Source organism: Alosa alosa, chromosome 18 (genome assembly GCF_017589495.1).
Source record: "Alosa alosa isolate M-15738 ecotype Scorff River chromosome 18, AALO_Geno_1.1, whole genome shotgun sequence".
Lineage (NCBI taxonomy): Eukaryota > Metazoa > Chordata > Actinopteri > Clupeiformes > Clupeidae > Alosa > Alosa alosa.
Genome location: NC_063206.1, coordinates 3,109,454 through 3,129,173, shown reverse-complemented (window position 1 = coordinate 3,129,173; position 19,720 = coordinate 3,109,454). Strand labels below are relative to the sequence as shown.

The 19,720-nt window shown below is 44.6% G+C and overlaps 1 protein-coding gene across 1 annotated transcript in view; it reads right to left on the bottom strand.

Moving 5' to 3' along the window:
- The window catches only part of LOC125311886 (pancreatic triacylglycerol lipase-like), a 44,058-nt gene extending 24,875 nt beyond the window's left edge, over positions 1–19,183 (bottom strand). Inside the window, 3 exon segments of the mRNA XM_048270255.1 lie at positions 5,187–5,241; positions 16,784–16,904; positions 19,008–19,183. Of these exon segments, the coding sequence (XP_048126212.1) occupies positions 5,187–5,241; positions 16,784–16,904; positions 19,008–19,183 (352 nt within the window).
- Positions 19,184–19,720: the final 537 nt, after the last annotated feature.

Sequence of the window (19,720 nt, the reverse complement as noted above, 5' to 3'; positions counted from 1 at the left end):
CGGGTTAAGTAGAGAATAAAATGTTCCTTCAGGACAAAAGTAACTTAAACCATGAAGGCTGCTTACCATGCAGGGCCTAGTGTGTGTTATTATTGTGTGCTGCTTACCATGCAGGGCAATGTGTGTGTGTGTTATTGTGTGTTACTATTATGAAGGCATGCTGCTTACCATGCAGGGGCCCCTGGGCTGCTTACCATGCGGGGCCTGTGTGTGTGTGTGTTACTACATTATGAAGGCATGCTGCTTACCATGCAGGGCCTAGTGTGTGTGTGTGTGTGTGTTACTACATTATGTGTTACCATACATGTGTGTGTGTGTGTGTGTGTGTGTGTTGATATGAAGGCATGCTTACCATGCAGGGGCTAGTGTGTGTGTGTGTGTGTGTTTACATTATGGCTGCTTATGCTGTGTGTGTGTGTGTGTGTGTGTGTGTGTTACTACATTATGAAGGCATGCTGCTTCATGCAGGGGCTACATTATGAAGGCAGTGTGTGTGTGTGTGTGCTGCTTACCATGCAGGGCCTAGTGTGTGTTACTACATTATGAAGGCATGCTGCTTACCATGCAGGGCCTACTGTGTGTGTGTGTGTGTGTGTGTTACTGATGCTGCTTACCATGATGGGGCCTAGTTGTTTTACTACATTATGAAGGCATGCTGCTTACCATGCAGGGCCTAGTGTGTGTGTGTGTGTGTGTGTTACTACATTATGTGTGTGTGTCTCTGTGTGTGTGTGTGTGTGTGTGTGTTACTACATTATGAAGGCATGCTGCTTACCATGCAGGGCCCTGGTGTGTGTGTGTGTGTGTGTTATTACATTATGATTGCTGCTTTGCAGGGCCTATTGTGTGTGTTACTACATTATGAAGGCATGCTGCTTGTGTGTGTGTGTGTGTGTTACCATGCAGGGCCCCATGCAGTAGTGCAGGGGCCTAGTGTGTGTGTGTGATGTGTTACTACATTATGAAGGCATGCTGTGCAGGGCCTGTGTGTGTTACTACATTGTATGAAGGCATGCTGTGTGTGTGTGTTACCATGCAGGGCCCTAGTGCAGAACCCGACCCGCAGGGGCCTGATATTATTATTAACTAAAAAGGCATGCTGACCATGCTTGGCAGGGCCCCCTAAGCGAACTAGCCTTGGGGGCCCCCCATCCCCAGTTCTTTCTTTTTTTACATAATAAATAAACGTTAAACAAGTTGGCATCAATGAATGAATAAATTAAACAATTAATAATTTAAAACAAAAAAAAATTCTGATTTCATGATAAATATGCCTGCCTACCTCTACTGTGTCTGCCAGCCTTTGAGTCACGCATAAACTAGACACCTCCGGGTGCATAGACAATTAGTGCAGACACTGCATCAAGTTCAAAAAATCGGAAGAGACGGTAATGTTAAGACAAGTCACAAAAGGGCCGTATCCCTCTGATGCCAAAACAGAAAAGAAGAAAATGACAGAGGAGGGAGAAAAAAGAGCAAGATGCAGGTATGTTTGCATGATTATTTACAGCATGTTTTGTGCTTGAGGTAGCTAGCTAGCTGTCATGATCTAATATAAGCCATCACCAGAGCTAAATCCCCGCCATCTAGAGAGAAATGTCTCCCATTAATATATATTTATCTAGGTGTATTTCAGATGTCAAGGATATTGGGATTGTTTTGGATGTTTAATCAAGCATGTACCCTAGCCATAGGTGGGCTTTTGTTGTAAATTAAAGTTAGCTAGCTGACTGACGTGGACATTAGCACTAGCTACATGAAAACGTACTGTAGCTGAAGGCAAATGTACCACAGAGGGATTGTTTCTGATTTCGCACCTGAAAGTGTCGATAGTTTATTACTGTTCTATAATATGTGACATAGTGGTAAGTCTGATAGCAACAGCAGGCTAAGCCCAGGCTCCCAGTCCCAACCCCAACCCACTGACTAGCGACTCTGGGCAATGCGTAACGTTCCAGCTTCATAGGCAAGATGGAAATGCGTGCAGTCTGGCAGTACGCCCGCTCTGCTCTATGATCTTTGGAGAGATGGTAGTGTTTGAGAAAATATACCATGTTGGGTGGGGAGACTTCTGTGATGAAAATAGACTTTTGATTAAGATAGTGGCAAGTGATGTAGCAGTGCTACCTAATATTTAGGCTGCAGTAGATCACCATGTTAAGCGTTCACCATACTGCAATTAAGTATACTTTTGATTATGCCTCATTTGCCAATAGAATATGAATTGTTACATGTGGAATTGCTTGTTGATGAGTGTAAGTAATGATAGCAAAATAAACTCATTCTGCTCTCGATCAAATATGCACTTATGCAATTTTTTTTTTTTCAGAGACACTGTTGAAGTACTTTGGAGCACATCTCTACCACTACCTAACTCTACCTCATCAAGTGTCTGCCTCCATGGCTGATGACACAGAAGGTGAGGTTTTCTTTGATGGCAAATGGTTACATAGCCTGTTAATATGACATGACACATTTAACATAGTTTTTGTTTTATTTATTTATGTATTTATTTAATCATTGCAGGTTAGGTCCACTGCAGAGTTGCAGATACCTGAAAGCCAGGAACAAGTAGGAATAAGTATCTATTTTTGGGACATTTTAATTTTGATTATTAATGTTTGTCTATTTTGGTTTTTATTTTGTAGTTGAAGATTGCTCATTTAATGCACATTTGCGGATTTGTTCTGCAAAATCTGTTGAAAAAACAAGTCATTAAGCGGATGTACTTGTTTACAACAAATACAAATGCTGTTGTATTTTGTTATTTGTCAATTCAACTTCAGTAAACCACCCTTAGTGCTTCACTTTGAATATGAATGTTTTAAATAAATCTGTAAATAATAAATAAATTAGTAGCCTCTAAGATTAAAAGGTGACAGGGTTGGTGTAAATAACAACTAATACATTGGTTTACCAAGCACATGGGGCCAGAAGTCTAGAGCGGAGCCCCAAAACATTTTTGGCATGTGAGCAAGAATGGATTACTGAATGAGCCTACCGAGTCCTTATGCATCTGTGTCCAGGGGGACAGTAGTTCATAATCAGTCACTGTATTAATACATAACCTCACTGTATTAATTTATAATTTAATTAATACAGGCACCTCTACCATGGGTGCCTGTGCCATGGCTATTGCCCTGTTTTACTGCAGGGGTCCACCGGGGCACTAGGTGTCCCTATCTTGTCTGGTGTGTCTTACAGGCTTCCTGCTTGTTACACCTGGGCCCGGGTGCACCTTTATAGGCTAGCCTGCTTGTTACACCTGGGCCCGGGTGCACCTTTATAGGCTAGCCTGCTTGTTACACCTGGGCCCGGGTGCACCTTTATAGGCTAGCCTGCTTGTTACACCTGGGCCCGGGTGCACCTTTATGAGCTAGCCTGCTTGTTACACCTGGGCCGGGTGCACCTTTATAGGCTAGCCTGCTTGTTACACCTGGGCCCGGGTGCACCTTTATAGGCTAGCCTGCTTGTTACACCTGGGCTAGCCTGTGGGAGTGTCTTCTCTCTTCCCCGCTCACTTCGCCAGTGAGAGCTGTCTGGGTGGCTTGACTGCAGCAGGCCCAAGTGATGGCTGAGGCGTCTTCTGCTTTTGTTTTGTTACTTTCTTTTTTGTAAATATCTTTTTTGTAAATAAATTATTGTCTTATTTACGCTAACCCCTCGAGTTGTCTCCATATTTGCCATGGTCTTGAGCCAGATCGTGACATATGTCATTATAGTGTGAAGTTGTCAATTATCGCCAAGCACAGGTGACTCTGCGTTGTGGGAGGGGGCCCCCAAATCAAATTCTGCTTAGGGCCCCCAAAAGGCTCGGGCCGGCACTGGCCTAGTGTGTGTGTGTGTGTGTGTGTGTTACTACATTATGAAGACATGCTGCTTACCATGCAGGGCCTAGTGTGTGTGTGTGTGTGTGTGCGTGTTACTACATTATGAAGGCATGCTGCTTACCATGCAGGGCCTAGTGTGTGTGTGTGTGTGTGTGTGTGTGTGTGTGTGTGTGTGTGTGTGTGTGCGTGTTACTACATTATGAAGGCATGCTGCTTACCATGCAGGGCCTAGTGTGTGTGTGTGTGTGTGTGTTTGTGTGTGTGTGTGCGTGTTACTACATTATGAAGGCATGCTGCTTACCATGCAGGGCCTAGTGTGTGTGTGTGTGTGTTTGTGTGTGTGTGTGTGTTACTACATTATGAAGGCATGCTGCTTACCATGCAGGGCCTAGTGTGTGTGTGTGTTACTACATTATGAAGACATGCTGCTTACCATGCAGGGCCTAGTGTGTGTGTTACTAAACCATGAAGGCATGCTGCTTACCATGCAGGGCCTAGTGTGTGTGTGTGTGTGTGTTACTACATTATGAAGGCATGCTGCTTACCATGCAGGGCCTAGTGTGTGTGTGTGTGTGTGTTACTACATTATGAAGGCATGCTGCTTACCATACAGGGCCTAGTGTGTGTGTGTGTGTGTGTGTGTTACTACATTATGAAGGCATGCTGCTTACCATGCAGGGCCTAGTGTGTGTGTGTGTGTACACACCTAATAGCTTTCTTCCTGTGTGCAAGATTTGTTTATGTAGCCGTGACAACGCATGTGCACTTCAGGCGGCATGTCTTGGGTGACGTTAAAAAAAGTTGTTAGCCTATCAGGAGATTTTAAGATTATTTGCATTGCATACTGTGGTAAAGACATAGGCTACCGGTAGGCTGTAGCCTAAGGTCGTCTCGTTCAACTGGATGAGGATTTCCTCGAGTTGCCCCAATTAACGTCGATACTGCATATGGATCAGTGACAGAGGCACTGTAGTTTCAAAGACATTTGCAGTTCATTTCAAGACTTTTCGTCAATGGTAAGACAAGAATTCTATTTCAATAGGCTATGCTTGCTTGGGCCTCTTGTGTTAATGTGCTGTGTGTGACCTGCGTGCGTGCCACTCATCTGATTCTGTAGACAATTTGTTGTGTGTTCCGTTTAATGGGCTAAAAAAGACAGGCTATCCACAAGCGTGGAGCGTTTAATCACTAGCATGGGAATAACTGAGGCATCATCTGCGTGGGGCCGGGTGGGTTCGGACAGAAAAAAAAATGCCTGTGCCTGTCGGGTTGGTCGGGTTCAGGCGCAAACCTGGCTACTCTAGTCTAGTGTTGTGTGTGTGTGTGTTACTACATTATGAAGGCATGGTGGTTTACCATGTGCAGGTCCAAGCAGGCCAAGCAGGACGGTCATCAGGCAGGGCAACAACATCTGCAGGACAAACACAAACATAAACAATAAACACAAACACACACACAAACACACACGATGGTAAATCTGAAGCCTCAGGTGTCCGATCAGCTCCACCACATCCAGAGAAAAGGTGTCTTGCTCTGCATGCTTTCTCTGTCTAGATCTGCAGGGTTAGGGCCTCCTCGATGAGGAGATTGCTGGTCCGCCGATAATTTGCAGCACAATCGAATGGTAGGCCTATCATTGAAAACTAAACATTTTCCAGAATAGGAAATATTTCTTAATTTAGTGTTATGAAATAAAGAGGCATAGCATTATGGGGTGGTGTGTGCACATCTGCGCAAAACTGTTGCACGACTGGAGATAATGTGGGCAGCAACAAACAACGTAGCCTATTCAAAACAACGAACGAAGGGGATTCTTGCTGTCCATGAAAACAGCATAGAGACATGGCTAGATTTTTAAATTGACACTAGTTGAGCATGTTTAAGTTAGGCTAAAATGAACATGTTGCATTCTATACGGCCATGTCATATGTATGCTAGCCTGTCTCCCGTTTTCCTCGACTTGACTAATTAAGAAGCGATAATAGGATATTTGACCGGCATATCATCAAAATGTCTGGAAAACGAAAAGCGGAAACTCTGACACACACACACACACATACAAAAACACACACAAACACATACAAACACTCACACACATACATACATACAAATACATACACACACACATACAAACACACACACACATGCATACAAACACACACACACACACACAAACACACTGGCTATCTGTTAAAAGTTGCATTGACTTCAAAATAGCAGAGCAGAGCTTTCTGCTACCGCGCACCCCTCCTCTGGAATAGTCTCCCTCCCTCAGTTCGATTAGCAGACACCCCTCCCTATTTTTAAGACTAGACTCTAGTCTCTTTAGTTCTTCCCATAGTTAGGTATGGTGCAGTGTGGAACTTCAACCACCTCAGGGTTTTTTGGAATGGACCACCCTCAGGCTCGGACTGGTAATCTGTACAACCGGGCAAATGCCCGGTGGGCCGGTACCCATGTGGGCCGGTGAGCTCCGGGATTTAAAAAAAAGTTATTTAGCCTACTTGCGGCCCGTTCTGTAGGCCTAGGCCTAGCCTATAAATGCAGTTGCATCCATTTGGCTTGGGGGGGGGACAGGTCAATCATTTTGGCCTCTTCATGACAGGTCCAGTGTGTGTTACGATCGCGCCCCCCTGCCCCACCCCTCAAGTGGATTTGTCCAAGCAGCCGCTAGTTCGAGTGCATGGTAGCCTAGGCTGTATAAGTGTCCTCCGCTGGCTGGTGTTCACATTATGGCAGTTTAACCGTAAACAGCAATCAGAGGTCTAGTTTTATTCCATAAGTATATTGTTTTTATAGACGTTAGTTACACGCGCTACCAAGAGCTTCCATTTACTGCACCACGTAAGCTACTGTAGTGCGGTTCTGTCAACATAAAAAAAACTACGGGTAGCCTACAATTTTCGCACAACTTGGTGGAAAAGTGTAGCACAGGTTAAACAAAACCCCATTCATTTTTGGAGCTGATCCTACTCAAAAAGAAAACTTCAAAGTATTGTAGCGACCGGCTGTCAATCAATTGGGCAGCGGTGGCCCACTGGTTAGCACTCTGGACTTGTAACCGGAGGGTTGCCGGTTCGAGCCCCGACCAGTGGGCCGTGGCTGAAGTGCCCTTGAGCAAGGCACCTAACCCCTCACTGCTCTCCAGCGCCGCCCGTTGAAGCAGGCAGCTCACTCTTGCCGGGGATTAGTTTGTGCTTCACCTCACTGTGTGCTGTTTGTGTTTCACTAATTCACCGATTGGGTTAAATGCAGAGACCAAATTTCCCTCACGGGATCAAAAAAGTATATGTACTTATACTTATACAATCAGGGAGTGCCCGTGCTATGCATAACCCCGGGCACTCTCATGGTTGGCAGCCTGGTGAGAGGGGGGCGGGACCCCCGGGGAATATAGGCTACGGTTCAAGGAAGTTCGGCCTCTTTTCGGTTCTGGGCCTGACACGGGCCGCTGTGTGTCATATGCTGCATTGTGTGCTTTGGTGACAATAAACCAGTTCATGAAGCTCTGGCTCTTGGTGAAACGCTACAGTATTTTCCATATTAGGCCTATCCTTGTAGCTCACAACGACAGTGAAAGTGAAACTTGGAAAGTGGTCTCTCCCCCGAGTGTTACATTAGATGCATAATCAATCGCGAGTCGATGCAGGTAAAAATTAGGCTATCAACTGGTAGGTTAGTAACGAAGGTAGCCTAATTTTGCAAAATGTGATGACGACACACAAACTAGGACAAAATGTCATTTCTGTCAACTATGACGATGTCCATGTTCAGTAGCCTATATTTTTCATTTAGTCAAGCATTGACATGTGGTTTAATGCATGGGGTAACATGACGTGAGACAGACAGAATATGAGCCTGTCTTTAGTAGCCTATCCCTGAATCCTGGGGCATTGCCAGGGCCGAATTTTGCTCCCAGTCCGACCCTGACTACCCTGCTGTGTCGTTGTGTGGCTGGCACCCCAGTCATGCGTGAGATGGTGGTCACTGACCATACCTGCGCTGGTGCTGACTACCCCTCACCATGCCTTAGTTATGCTGCTATAGCATAGCGCTGTCACCATGCCTTAGTTATGCTGCTATAGCATAGCGCTGTCACCATGCCTTAGTTATGCTGCTATAGCATAGCGCTGTCACCATGCCTTAGTTACGCTGCTATAGCATAGCGCTGTCACCATGCCTTAGTTACGCTGCTATAGCATAGCGCTGTCATGGGCTTTTCATGTGTCACGCCCTACAACCCCTCTTCTCTCCCCCTCTCTCTCTCTCAACTCTCCCTCCTACCTCTTCTCTCCCCTCTCTCTCTCTCTCTCTCTCAACTCTCTCCCTCTCTCCCCCTCTCTCTCTCTCAACTCTCCCTCCTACCTCTTCTCTCCCCCTCTCTCTCTCTCTCTCTCTCTCAACTCTCCCTCCTCCTACCTCTTCTCTCCCCCTCTCTCTCTCTCTCTCTCTCTCTCTCTCAACTCTTCCTCCTCCTCCCTCTTCTCTCCCCCCCTCTCTCTCTCTCTCTTTCTCTCTCTCTCTCAACTCTCCCTCCTACCTCTTCTCTCCCCCTCTCTCTCTCAACTCTCCCTCTCTAGTATAACACTATATAGTACCATTGATATACATCAATACTAACCATCATGACTTATAATAATACTAACCCACTCTATATCTCTCTTTCTCACCCCTTACCTCACTTGTGAGGTATACCATCACCAGTCATCAGCCATCCTTGCGTTTGGCCCTCATTGCACCTGAAGTCCCATCCCACCTGTTGCTGTCCCCTTGCCCGGACTCCTGGCCCGAGCAGCCTAGTGACCCACTACTTGCCCTACGACAATTCCTAATCCCTATGGACAATTCATTCCCTACACTGGACTGTTTCTGACACTAAATTCATGCGTTATCATACATGTAACCTCACCACTGTGTAACATATACCTCAGGTGGCTTTAAACACCATGTTCTATTCTCTACACCTAACTAACCTTTCATTTATCATGTATACAGACCTTACTGTCCTGTAACTGACCCTAGGCAGATGGGTCGGGCCCTTGAGTCGTTGATCTGCTCAAGGTTTCTTCCTATACACTGTATGTATCCCCAATTCTAGGGAGTTTTTCCTCGCCCCTGTTACTCATGGGCTCTCTCTGAATGTTTAACACTCTGTAAAGCACCATGAGACATGTGTAATGTTTTGGCGCTCTATAAGTGAAATTAAATTGAAATTGAAAAATAACACACACACACACACACACACACACACACACACACCTTTCAGGCTACAGGAGTCAGCAGACAGAAGAGATGCTCCAGGTAGCCATAGAGGAAAGAGAGAAGAGAGGAAAGAGAGAAGAGAGGAAAGAGAGGAAAGAGAGAAGAGATGAAATGATGAAGAGAGGAAAGAGAGAAAAGATGAAATGATGAAGAGAGGAAAGAGAGAAGAGAGGAAAGAGAGAAGAGAGGAAAGACTGAAGAGAGGAAAGAGAGAAGAGATGAAATGATGAAGAGAGGAAATAGAGAGAAGAGAGGAAAGAGAGAAGAGATGAAATGATGAAGAGAGGAAAGAGAGAAAAGAGGAAAGAGAGAAAAATGATGAAATGAAGAGAGGAAAGAGAGAAGAGATGAAATGATGAAGAGAGGAAAGAGAGAAGAGAGGAAAGAGAGAAGAGAGGAAAGAGAGAGAAGAGAGAAGAGATGAAATGATGAAGAGAGGAAAGAGAGAAAAGATGAAATGATGAAGAGAGGAAAGAGAGAAGAGAGGAAAGAGAGAAGAGATGAAATGATGAAGAGAGGAAAGAGAGAGAAGAGAGGAAAGAGAGAAGAGATGAAATGATGAAGAGAGGAAAGAGAGAAGAGAGGAAAGAGAGAAGAGATGAAATGATGAAGAGAGGAAAGAGAGAAGAGATGAAATGATGAAGAGAGGAAAGAGAGGAAAGAGAGAAGAGATGAAATGATGAAGAGAGGAAAGAGAGAAGAGAGGAAAGAGAGAGAAGAGAGGAAAGAGAGAAGAGATGAAATGATGAAGAGAGGAAAGAGAGAAGAGAGGAAAGAGAGAAGAGAGGAAAGAGAGAGAAAAGAGGAAAGAGAGAAGAGAGGAAAGAAAGAAGAGATGAAATTATTAAGAGAGGAAAGAGAGAAGAGAGGAAAGAGAGAGAAAAGAGAGAAGAGAGGAAATGTGGAAGAATGAAGACTTACCGTGAAAATGTGCAGACTGCAGAGGGGTCAAACTGAGAATTACAGCAACTTTACAGCAACTATTTATACCTCCTCCCTCTTTCTCTCTCTCTTTCTCTCTCTCACACCCCCTCCTATGTCTTGGGAAAGGTCCAGCTGCATATGTCAAAAGATGGTCAGATGATAAACTCACTCGTGGAAGAACAACATAGTAGGCTAGTCGGCATTATCGTTAGCAAGGTCAGCTGAACAGTGAAATACCACAGAGGCAAAGAAATATCAGGGAAGATTGTCACTGACGTATTAAAGACATAACTCTTACATCATATTACTACAATATATTTGAACAAACGCATAAGCAATAGTCCAGTGCTATATTAGAGTGTCTGCCTGCCTATATAGATTAATAGTGTTGTTTATAAGTAGCCCAGTATATAGATTAACAGTGTTGTTTATAAGGAGCCCAGTGCTTTATTAGAGCATGTGATATAGATTAACAGTGTTGTTTATAATTAGCCCAGTGCTATATAGATTAACAGTGTTGTTTATAAGTAGCCCAGTGCTATATAGATTAACAGTGTTGTTTATAAGTAGCCCAGTGCTATATTAGAGCATCTGATATAGGATAACAGTGTTGTTTATAAGTAGCCCAGTGCTATATTAGAGCATCTGATATAGGATAACCGTGTTGTTTATAAGCAGCCCAGTGCTATATTAGAGCATCTGATATAGGATAACAGTGTTGTTTATAAGTAGCCCATGCTATATTAGAGCATCTGATATAGATTAACAGTGTTGTTTATAAGTAGCCCAGTGCTATATTAGAGCATCTGATATAGATTAACAGTGTTGTTTATCAGTAAAGTTAAAGCCTAAATGTCCATGTTTGGCTGTATCTTTGTCAAGCACAGCACTGCAGCACATTGGTAGAGAAAGTGACTATACACACCTGAAATATACTGTTCGCCACACACACTGGGTATGGTTGAAGAGTTAATTGACCGGTAAGTAGTTTTTGTGAAGTTAAATAGTTAAATGTCACAAATAATAATGTCCCTTTGAAGATTAAAAGACAATGTTTTCAAATAGTCTTGTTCATCCCGTGAACTCAGATGGCTTAGGCTATATCATGCTTGTGCTTGCATGCATTTCTTTACAGTAAATATATGAGAAAAAAAATATACAGCAAAAAAACAAACAACCCGGGAAATAAGTTTTCCTGCTGCCTTTTTACAACAAGGTTATGGATCTGAATGCTATTTGTGCAGGAAAAACAAAACGATATAGTCCTATTGCCTTTTTACAACAAGGTTATGGATCTGAATGCTATTTGTGCAGGAAAACAATGTGTGTGTGTGTGTGTGTGTAGTCCTGTTGCCTTTTTAAAGTGGGCTGTTGCCTGCGTGCGGTCTTGGCACATAAGATGAGACGGCGTCCGCAGGACGCAGGAAGTTGTTCCAGTAGGTGTCTTTAGGGAAAATTCACACCAGGCCCACTTGTGTCCACCTGGAGAAGCGGGGGATAAAACTACTGTTTTAGTTACCGGTATATATACGTTACGCTATATATAATTGACATGATTGTTAGACTCATTGCATAATATATAATATATCATGCAATAACATTATTATAACATTTAATTGATAGCACAACTATTAATGCAAACGACTAAAATACTAAAATAAACGACTAAAATAAAAGGGCAATTACTTATTAGTTATTACCACTGTGCAAGTGTTTTTAAATATTCAATGCTAACTCCATTCTTTTCTCTGATATTGATAAATGCCGCTTTTTCACCTTATTGATCTTCACATTTGGCTATGGCTACAAAAGAATGTCCTTTCAGTATTGTAATAAATGGAGTGTTACAATCAATGTTATACTTTGTGAACAGATCAGATGACGAAGAAATATGGGGGATGGGGGGGCCGTTTATGCCTTAAATTAATACTTTACATGCACACACACACACACACACACACACACACACACATATATATATATATATATATATATATATATATATATATATATATATCAGGGCTCGAATTACGTGGGAGCCAGGGGGACTGAAAGCAACAAAGCAACAAAGTCAAAAACCTGAGGGGGTCTCTCGTATCTGTGTGTGTCTGGCATTGTAATTTAATCTTAAACAACCGCTCATTATCCATCCCTGTGCGATCTCATTAAAGACGTTAAATTAAAATATAGGCTACTACGGGACGTAGACCTACACTACGCTCTTGAACGCAGCATGACACTTCACCACCACACCACTAGACTATATGAGCAAACCGTATCGATTTGACAGCACTCGCAAATCTTTGCATACAAATCTGAAGAAGTCACCCTGCTTTGATGTGAGTGTTTTGTCTTGCATAGGCGTTCATTGGGCTAGCCTACATGGTTTGATACGTGCTGAAAAGTCTTGTTTGCTGTTGAACTTGCGCTTCACCTATTCTATGTTGATTGATAAAGCCATAAATTATGGCCCATAATGCAGCCTACAATGATTGTGTTGTCTGATGATCTAGCTATCCTCTGACATTCAGAGCTCCGGAAAGTTCCCAGCTATTTTGAAACACCTGTTAGCAATCTCTGATGTCGGAATATTCAATGGCTACTCGACAATATCTCAGTGCAAACTCGAGAATTGTTCGTCTATTAATTTTCCACGGTTCAACACATTAGCCTAAATACTAGAACATAGTTTGGCTGGCTTTATTCATTTCTGCCAGTTAGTGCTTTTTCCCCTGTGTATAAGTTACACTACATGCATTATTGTGTTTGACACTGAGGATAGCCTATCTGAGACGGTGGTCTTGTTTAAATGAGTAACGTTGTGAAATTGAGAATGGCACAGACTAAATCGTTTAGTCTATTTCTTTGTATTGTGAAATTGAAATGAGATATGGACTATTACAATCAGTAATATGTTGAAATTAATGAAAAGTAATCAATTTCTATGAAAAATCTATGTCTGTTGTGTGCGTGTATCAAGGTAAAGCCTAGGCCTACCGTGCGCATATACTGTACTGCGCAAAAGCGCCACTTGCGCCTAGGCTATTTCATTGTATCGCCTTGTTAGGCTATGCGCGGGGTGTGCCAACTTTTTATGAGATAGAGAGACCCCCTTAAAGACAAAAAGATAATTCGAGCCCTGATATATATATATATATATATATATATATATATATATATATATATATATATATATATATATTATATATATTAATACTAGCACTCGCATACAGCCACACTCTCATACATACATACTTGCAAGTATGTATGTGTGTGTTAAGTATGTATGTGTGTGCGCACATAAGTATGTGTATTCATTTAAGGCCTAAACGGCCCCCCATAAAGAAATATATCGGCCATGGCCACCTTAGCCTCTTCTCACAATTAATGTAAGTAGAGGCTAAGGTGACGTCTTGTTTGTTAATGTAGCCCAAACAGATTACGTTTTAATGAATGCAAATAAGGCTATTATAAAAGCGACGACACATTAAGGATCGTTGAATTTTGAAATTGTAAACGTTCAGTTGTCTAAGACTGAAACGCAGTTTGCATTTAAGCTACTATTTATTGGCGATTGTGTGGTGTCCCCTCCAACAGTTGCTGCACTATTCGCACAGCGATGAAACCGCGACTCTGCGGCTCTGCAGACAGATATGCGCACGGTGCGAGCGGCGGCACTATCTCGCATTTGGGTCATTTTTCGAGGTGCAGTACAAAGTCATTCGGACGATAGATGGCAGCAGAGAGCAAGTATAGCTCTCTGCGCTTTCAATTTGGTAGACTACTGTGAGCGTCTGGTGAGTTATTTCTGTGAAATGAACACCTCAAGTAACAAAATGTAGGTCTGTGACACTATGGCAAGCACTGTCGCCTTCTAACAGAACACGAGCACACCTGGTATTTCCAAGCAGGTTATTCAATTAAATAACTGACTATTGTCAGTCACTATTGTTGACATTTACGCAGGTTCGAGTCACACAGGCCTCGAGTAGCCTAACTTGTCGAGGTTACCGTTTAAAGACTTGGAAACCAGAGATGGAAACCAGAGATAAACCAAACTATTCCTTATCTTGTGTAACTGTAGGCTACTTTACCGAGATTAAAGACTGCCATCGTTTTAAAATATCTAGAAATAGCATCCTGTAGTTAGACATAATTGTTTCGCATTGTCTATGAGAAATGTATGACGCAGTGACAATGCCTCTTTTTGAGAATGCACTTTAGAGAGATTTAAAAGCCCTCCTCTCAGTGTGATCCTTGGTGGATTGTTTGGCGTTTGTTGGACAGAGGGGAAAGTAATCTGGACCAGATGCTATTGCGGAGGCATTCGGATGGCCATTGTGAGGTTGGGTGCTCTTAAACCCGGGATAATCCCGTCGGAAAATATCCCCAAGGGCCGCCATTTTCTGGGGGTTCGCTTGTACAAATACTGATTAATTAAAGGTGTCTGGGTTTGTGTTGGAGTAAGAAAAACAAACCAGTCCATATCCCGAGTGTGTGTGTGTGTGTGTGTCCCTAGTCCATGCCATGTATTTTTGTTTGATGTGAAATCCTGCAGTAGGGTGTCTTATTTATATTATTTTATTTCCCTTTCCAAACATACCCAACTGATCACTTTGAGGATTTTCCCTCGTTATTTATGGAAAGCACCTCTTGCGTGAGAGGTCGGAGCTGGGTGCCTTAGGTCGCAACCTTTGCCATCTTGGCATAAAGCCCACAAACTTTCTCTCCTCTGTGCGAAGATGTCAGTGATGGTGTGTGTGTGTGTGTGTGTGTGTCACAGTAGAAAAGTGAAGCACACGGCAGGTCTCTAAAGCCAGCCAATCATCCTGCAGTGAATAGTGTGGTTTCATGTCTCCCGAAGGCTAAAAGCTTTGATATCCTTCAAAGGTTTCTCTTTTTCATTCGTTGATAGAGCTCTGTCATTAATTTGCCCTGGCCGGGGCAGTGTGTGGCTGCTGGGCAGGAGAGGGGGGGGGGGCAGATGAGTGGGGCAGGCGGGGGCAAATAACGTGCGAGCCGGGGCAGGCCCGAGGCCAGCGGCGAGAGCGGCAGGAAAGCCAGCAGGTCGATCTTACGGGCTTACCGCTGGAATGTTAATCCCGCTAATGTATTACAGTTGGGGAGTAATGGCCAACCCCACCACGGAAGACAAGAGAAACAGCAGGGTTTTAGAGAGGGAGAAAGAGAGGAGAGAGGGAGGACGAGAGGAGAGAGAGAGGAAGACGGGGGGGTTGGAGGGGGAGAGAGGGAGGATAGGATAGAGAGGGAGAGAAACAGAGAGAAGCTGTAAACTTTGGGAGGAAAAAAGCGCCTTGGGGTACACTGTGTCAAGTGTGTTGTGAAGTAATAAAAATATTTTTTTTTTTTCTTGTTGTTAGTAATGAAAATGTGCCAGCATTCAAAAGTAGAGCTTGAGGAGAAGAGATGGTTGGAGCTTTTCAGTGTTACTGAAATATTACTACCCTTGTGTGTGTGTGTGTGATAAGTATTTGCGTATGTGTTAGAGAGTGTGTATATTTGCACATGACTGTATACAACTATATGTCTAATTCTGTGTGCGAGAGTGTCTCTTTGTGTGTGCACTACATGGATGTGAGACCCTATATGTGTGTGTGTGTGTGTGTGCGTGTGTGTCTGTTTGTAAGACATGGATGTGAGACTATGTATGTGTGTGTGTGTGTGTCTGTCTGTAAGACATGAATGTGTGACTGTACATGTGTGTGTGTGTGTGTGTGTGTGTGTGTGTGTGGCTGAAGGGTACTGTGTGGTCCTGTGCCCAAGGCTAGACTGTGTGAGGCCGAATACAGACTATAGATGCTGTGGGCTCTCTCTCTCTCTCTCTCTCTCTCTCTCGCTCTCTTTTCGGGCCACACCGTGACAATACCTGCCCTAATCACATAACGAGGGATTACTGCCAAACGAGCATCATGGCCACTCAGGCACACAATGGCCTCGGCAGAGCACAAATCCCTCACCTGAAAGCATCCTGGGCCTGGACCAGCACGTTAGGGGCTGAACTGAGAGCGGTGTGTTTCTTCGTTGACGTTGGTGGGCTCTGCTGTGACCAGCCTGGGGCCGAGTGGCCACTCATCAGCCAGAGACTGCAGGCGAGCTGAGCGTTTAGTAAACAGCTGTCCAAACAGCAGTGCTCCAAATCAATTTCAGACCGAGGCTCCAAAGTCATATTAAAAAAGTTATATTGCTGAATACAACTTTGTCTTTTTTGCCTAGCTCCCTAAAAAAGTACTTCATTTAGTGCAGGCTCTTCCAGGCAGGTTTCCTTCGTGAGAATGGGTGAATGGCTCCCTTAAAGAGAGCTATATTAAATTCTCATGAATAACTTTTCTCCGGGAATGATCAATTTGTTTTGTTAATAAGTTTGCCAAAGCCAGATCCCCACACTTTAATTGTTTTAATTCCTCATTTAGAACATCATATAAAAAGGAACTGACATTTCTGTCAGTCTTCTGTTTATATTTTTGAGACTAATTACTACAGGGTCTTCTCTTAGAGCGATCAAATTTTCATTTCATGTTTTAATTTAGGCTCTCTTTCCCCGAGTCACGGGTTCACTGAATTGCAGATTGAGATACAATAATGAATAGTAATTAAAGCGCCGCTCCCTTTCACTGGCTGTACAATTAGTAAATTAGTTCACACAGGACACGGCAGCCGATTCTTCAAATTAAACTCACCGCACTCACCTGCCCTGTTATGTAACAGACTCATTTTTGATATTAACTTTTTCATTATGTTATGATTACTTTGACTTTGAAGGATCCGTATGCCATCTCCGTCCTCCTCCTGAGTCGCCTGATGAGGAAGAGGCGAGTCACACAGCTCATGTCTTTGCTCTCCAATGGTCGCCATGGCAGCACGTCCAGACTGAAGAATGGGACTCACACTGGTTCAAACCTGGCTCACATCTGCACCTGATCTGCCCCTTATGTGCCCCTGATGTGGCCCTGATCTGCCCCTGATTTGCCCCTTATGTGCCCCTGATTTGCCCCTGATGTGGCCCTGTTTTGGTACGGAGTTAGCTCTGGTTCAGTGTGAGGTCCAGTCTGGTCCACTCTCTCCACAGCCCCCTGTTCCATTTTTAAATTGCCTCACATAACAATGATGACATTTAAACCAAAGAAAGAAGAAGAAAGATTCTATCCTCCCACTTTCCCCAGCATAGCGCGCCTGACACTAGATCAGTGTGTTACCGCGGCGACTGCATGACAGAGGGCACGGCAGGATATTTATAGCTGCTGGTAGGCACAGCGGCTGCTTGCTGCCTTGATGCTAATCGGTTGTTGACTATAATTTAAGTGATATTAGTCCCAAGGAGGCTTTAGTGACGGCTTAAGTTCTACCAAGCCCTCATCGTCCTGTCCTCAAGAGTATCCGCTGTTATCTCATAAAGCCCCCCCACACACACACACACACACTCACACACACACACCTGAGGGAGTCTGGGTCACGTCACAACAAACAGGAGGACGTTTTGGACTCATTAAATGTTAATCTGAACCTCCCCTCACTTCCTGGTCTGCTATGACCACAGCACATTAGCAAATGCTGGAGAGAAAAGTAGGCTACAAACCATGTTCTCAATTTGGGCTTTAGTTGACACAATGGCTAACAGGCAGTAGCTTTAGCTATTTAGAATTAGCATTAAGTGGCTATTGTTTACAGTTAGCATTACATAGCCTACTACTAATAAAAACAGTGTTACTTAAACTGTGGCTTGGTGATTCTGGCTGTGTTTGAGAGGAGTTGTGTGGTGTCGGGACGTCACACTTCAGTGGTGTTTCTGACTGATGGCGTAGGGCCGCGGTCAGGCTCGGGGTTGGGGATGTTTGGGGGGCCAAACAAACGCAGACTCCTTCAGGTGGAGGGAATTCTCAGAGGTGGTCGTTACCACGGTGGCTGTTTGGAAGACTTGATCCTGGAGCGCGCTTGGCAAAAGCGAGCCCATTCTGCAGCGGGCTGAGGTAAACATCAGGGACCAGGGGGGTTTGCCCGTAACTGTGCTATTGATTCAGACGGCCCGCGCAAGGGCATCCAAGTGTGCCCCGGTAACCTCACTAAGACAGGGCTGTGGCCTCACACACACACACACATATACAAACACACACACACACACACGCTCTCTTGCTGTCTTACACACTCAGACACACACACATCCACACACACACTCTCTCTTTCACACTCATACACACATACACTCACAAATGATCACACACATAAGCACAAACACACACACACACACTCTCTCTCTCATACAAAGAAGAGACTCACAGACTTACAAGCTTACACTCACAGACATGCTCATAAGATTCATAAGTACACAACTCACAAACAGATACACTTACTCGTGCACTCTTCACACACACTGCCACAGATTCATTCGGCCGGAGAGAGTCAGAGGCCGAGCAGCGCTCACACACACTAGCCGTCCACAGATCTCCCAGAGGGATGGCCTCTCATCGCCGCCTCCAAGACCCACCAAGAAACCACCATTAGGCAACTCCTAACTTTCCCCCAAAACTCCTATCAGCCACGAGACTTAAGAATCCCCCTTCAAACACACACACACAGACAAACACACACACACACACACACACACACACACACCAAGAGAGAGACAAAAGCACACAAAGACACACACACATACACAGACAAAAACAGGCGTACACACTTATGTCCAAGAGTGCCAGATGGATGGCCTTTATAAATGGGTGTCCTGCCGTCTGTGTCTAGTAAATAAACTCTTGCTAGAGTGTCGAGCTTGAGAGTGCCGTTTTCTACTTTATGTTTTTATGTGTAGTAAACACCAGGGCGGAAACGGCTTGTTCTGCGCGCGCCTATTTTAAGAGCGAGACTGAGCTTTGTCACTAGCGCGTTCACTTGAGCCGTGTCGGTTAACCTTTCTGATTTCACCTGGTGACGTCAGGGAACGCTGGAGGATTCCATTTCCCACCCCGACCAACCCCCTACCATGTGAGGGAGGGGGGCAACAGAGCACTCAGTGCCCAGACTGTCTGCCTCTGGCGTTCTACCCCCGGGCCAGTGAGCGGGGCTGTTGACAGGAGTGCCGTTAAAGTGCCCGCGCTGAGCCGCGAGATCAGCTTCAAACACACGGGGTAACACACAACTTTGGGTCGGTCTGGCATGGCGGGGCCCAGCAGGGCCCAGGGCTAGCTCTGTGTGTGTGTGTCTCTCTCTCTCTCTCTGTGTATGTGTGTGTGTGTGTGTATGTGTGTGTGTGGGGGGGGGGAGTAGGCCTGGTAGGCATTCCCCTCTGGTCAGGATTGAGTCTGCATGCCTGGAGAACGCTTACGTAATGTTGGCACGGTCCCCCTCGCGCTCGCCCACTGGTGCCACCCGCCAGAGCGCCCTCTGTGGCACGGCACCAGGAATGCCCGTGTGTCACCAGAGCACTCTCTGGACAGAACGCCATGTGTTCCCCGAAGGCCAGCGCAGCACTGGAGGTCAAACAGATCAGTAACAAGGCAGCAGGAACATCTATATCTCTCTCTGGCCCTCCCTCTCCCTCCCTCCCTCCCTCTCTCTCTCTATCTTTCTGACTTTGTATATCACTCTACGTCTTTCCATTTCTCTCCCCCACCCACCCACTCCCTTTCTCTCTCTCTCTCTTCTCTCTTTCTCTCAGACTCTCTCATCTTCTCATTTACCTTCTGTGTCCTTAC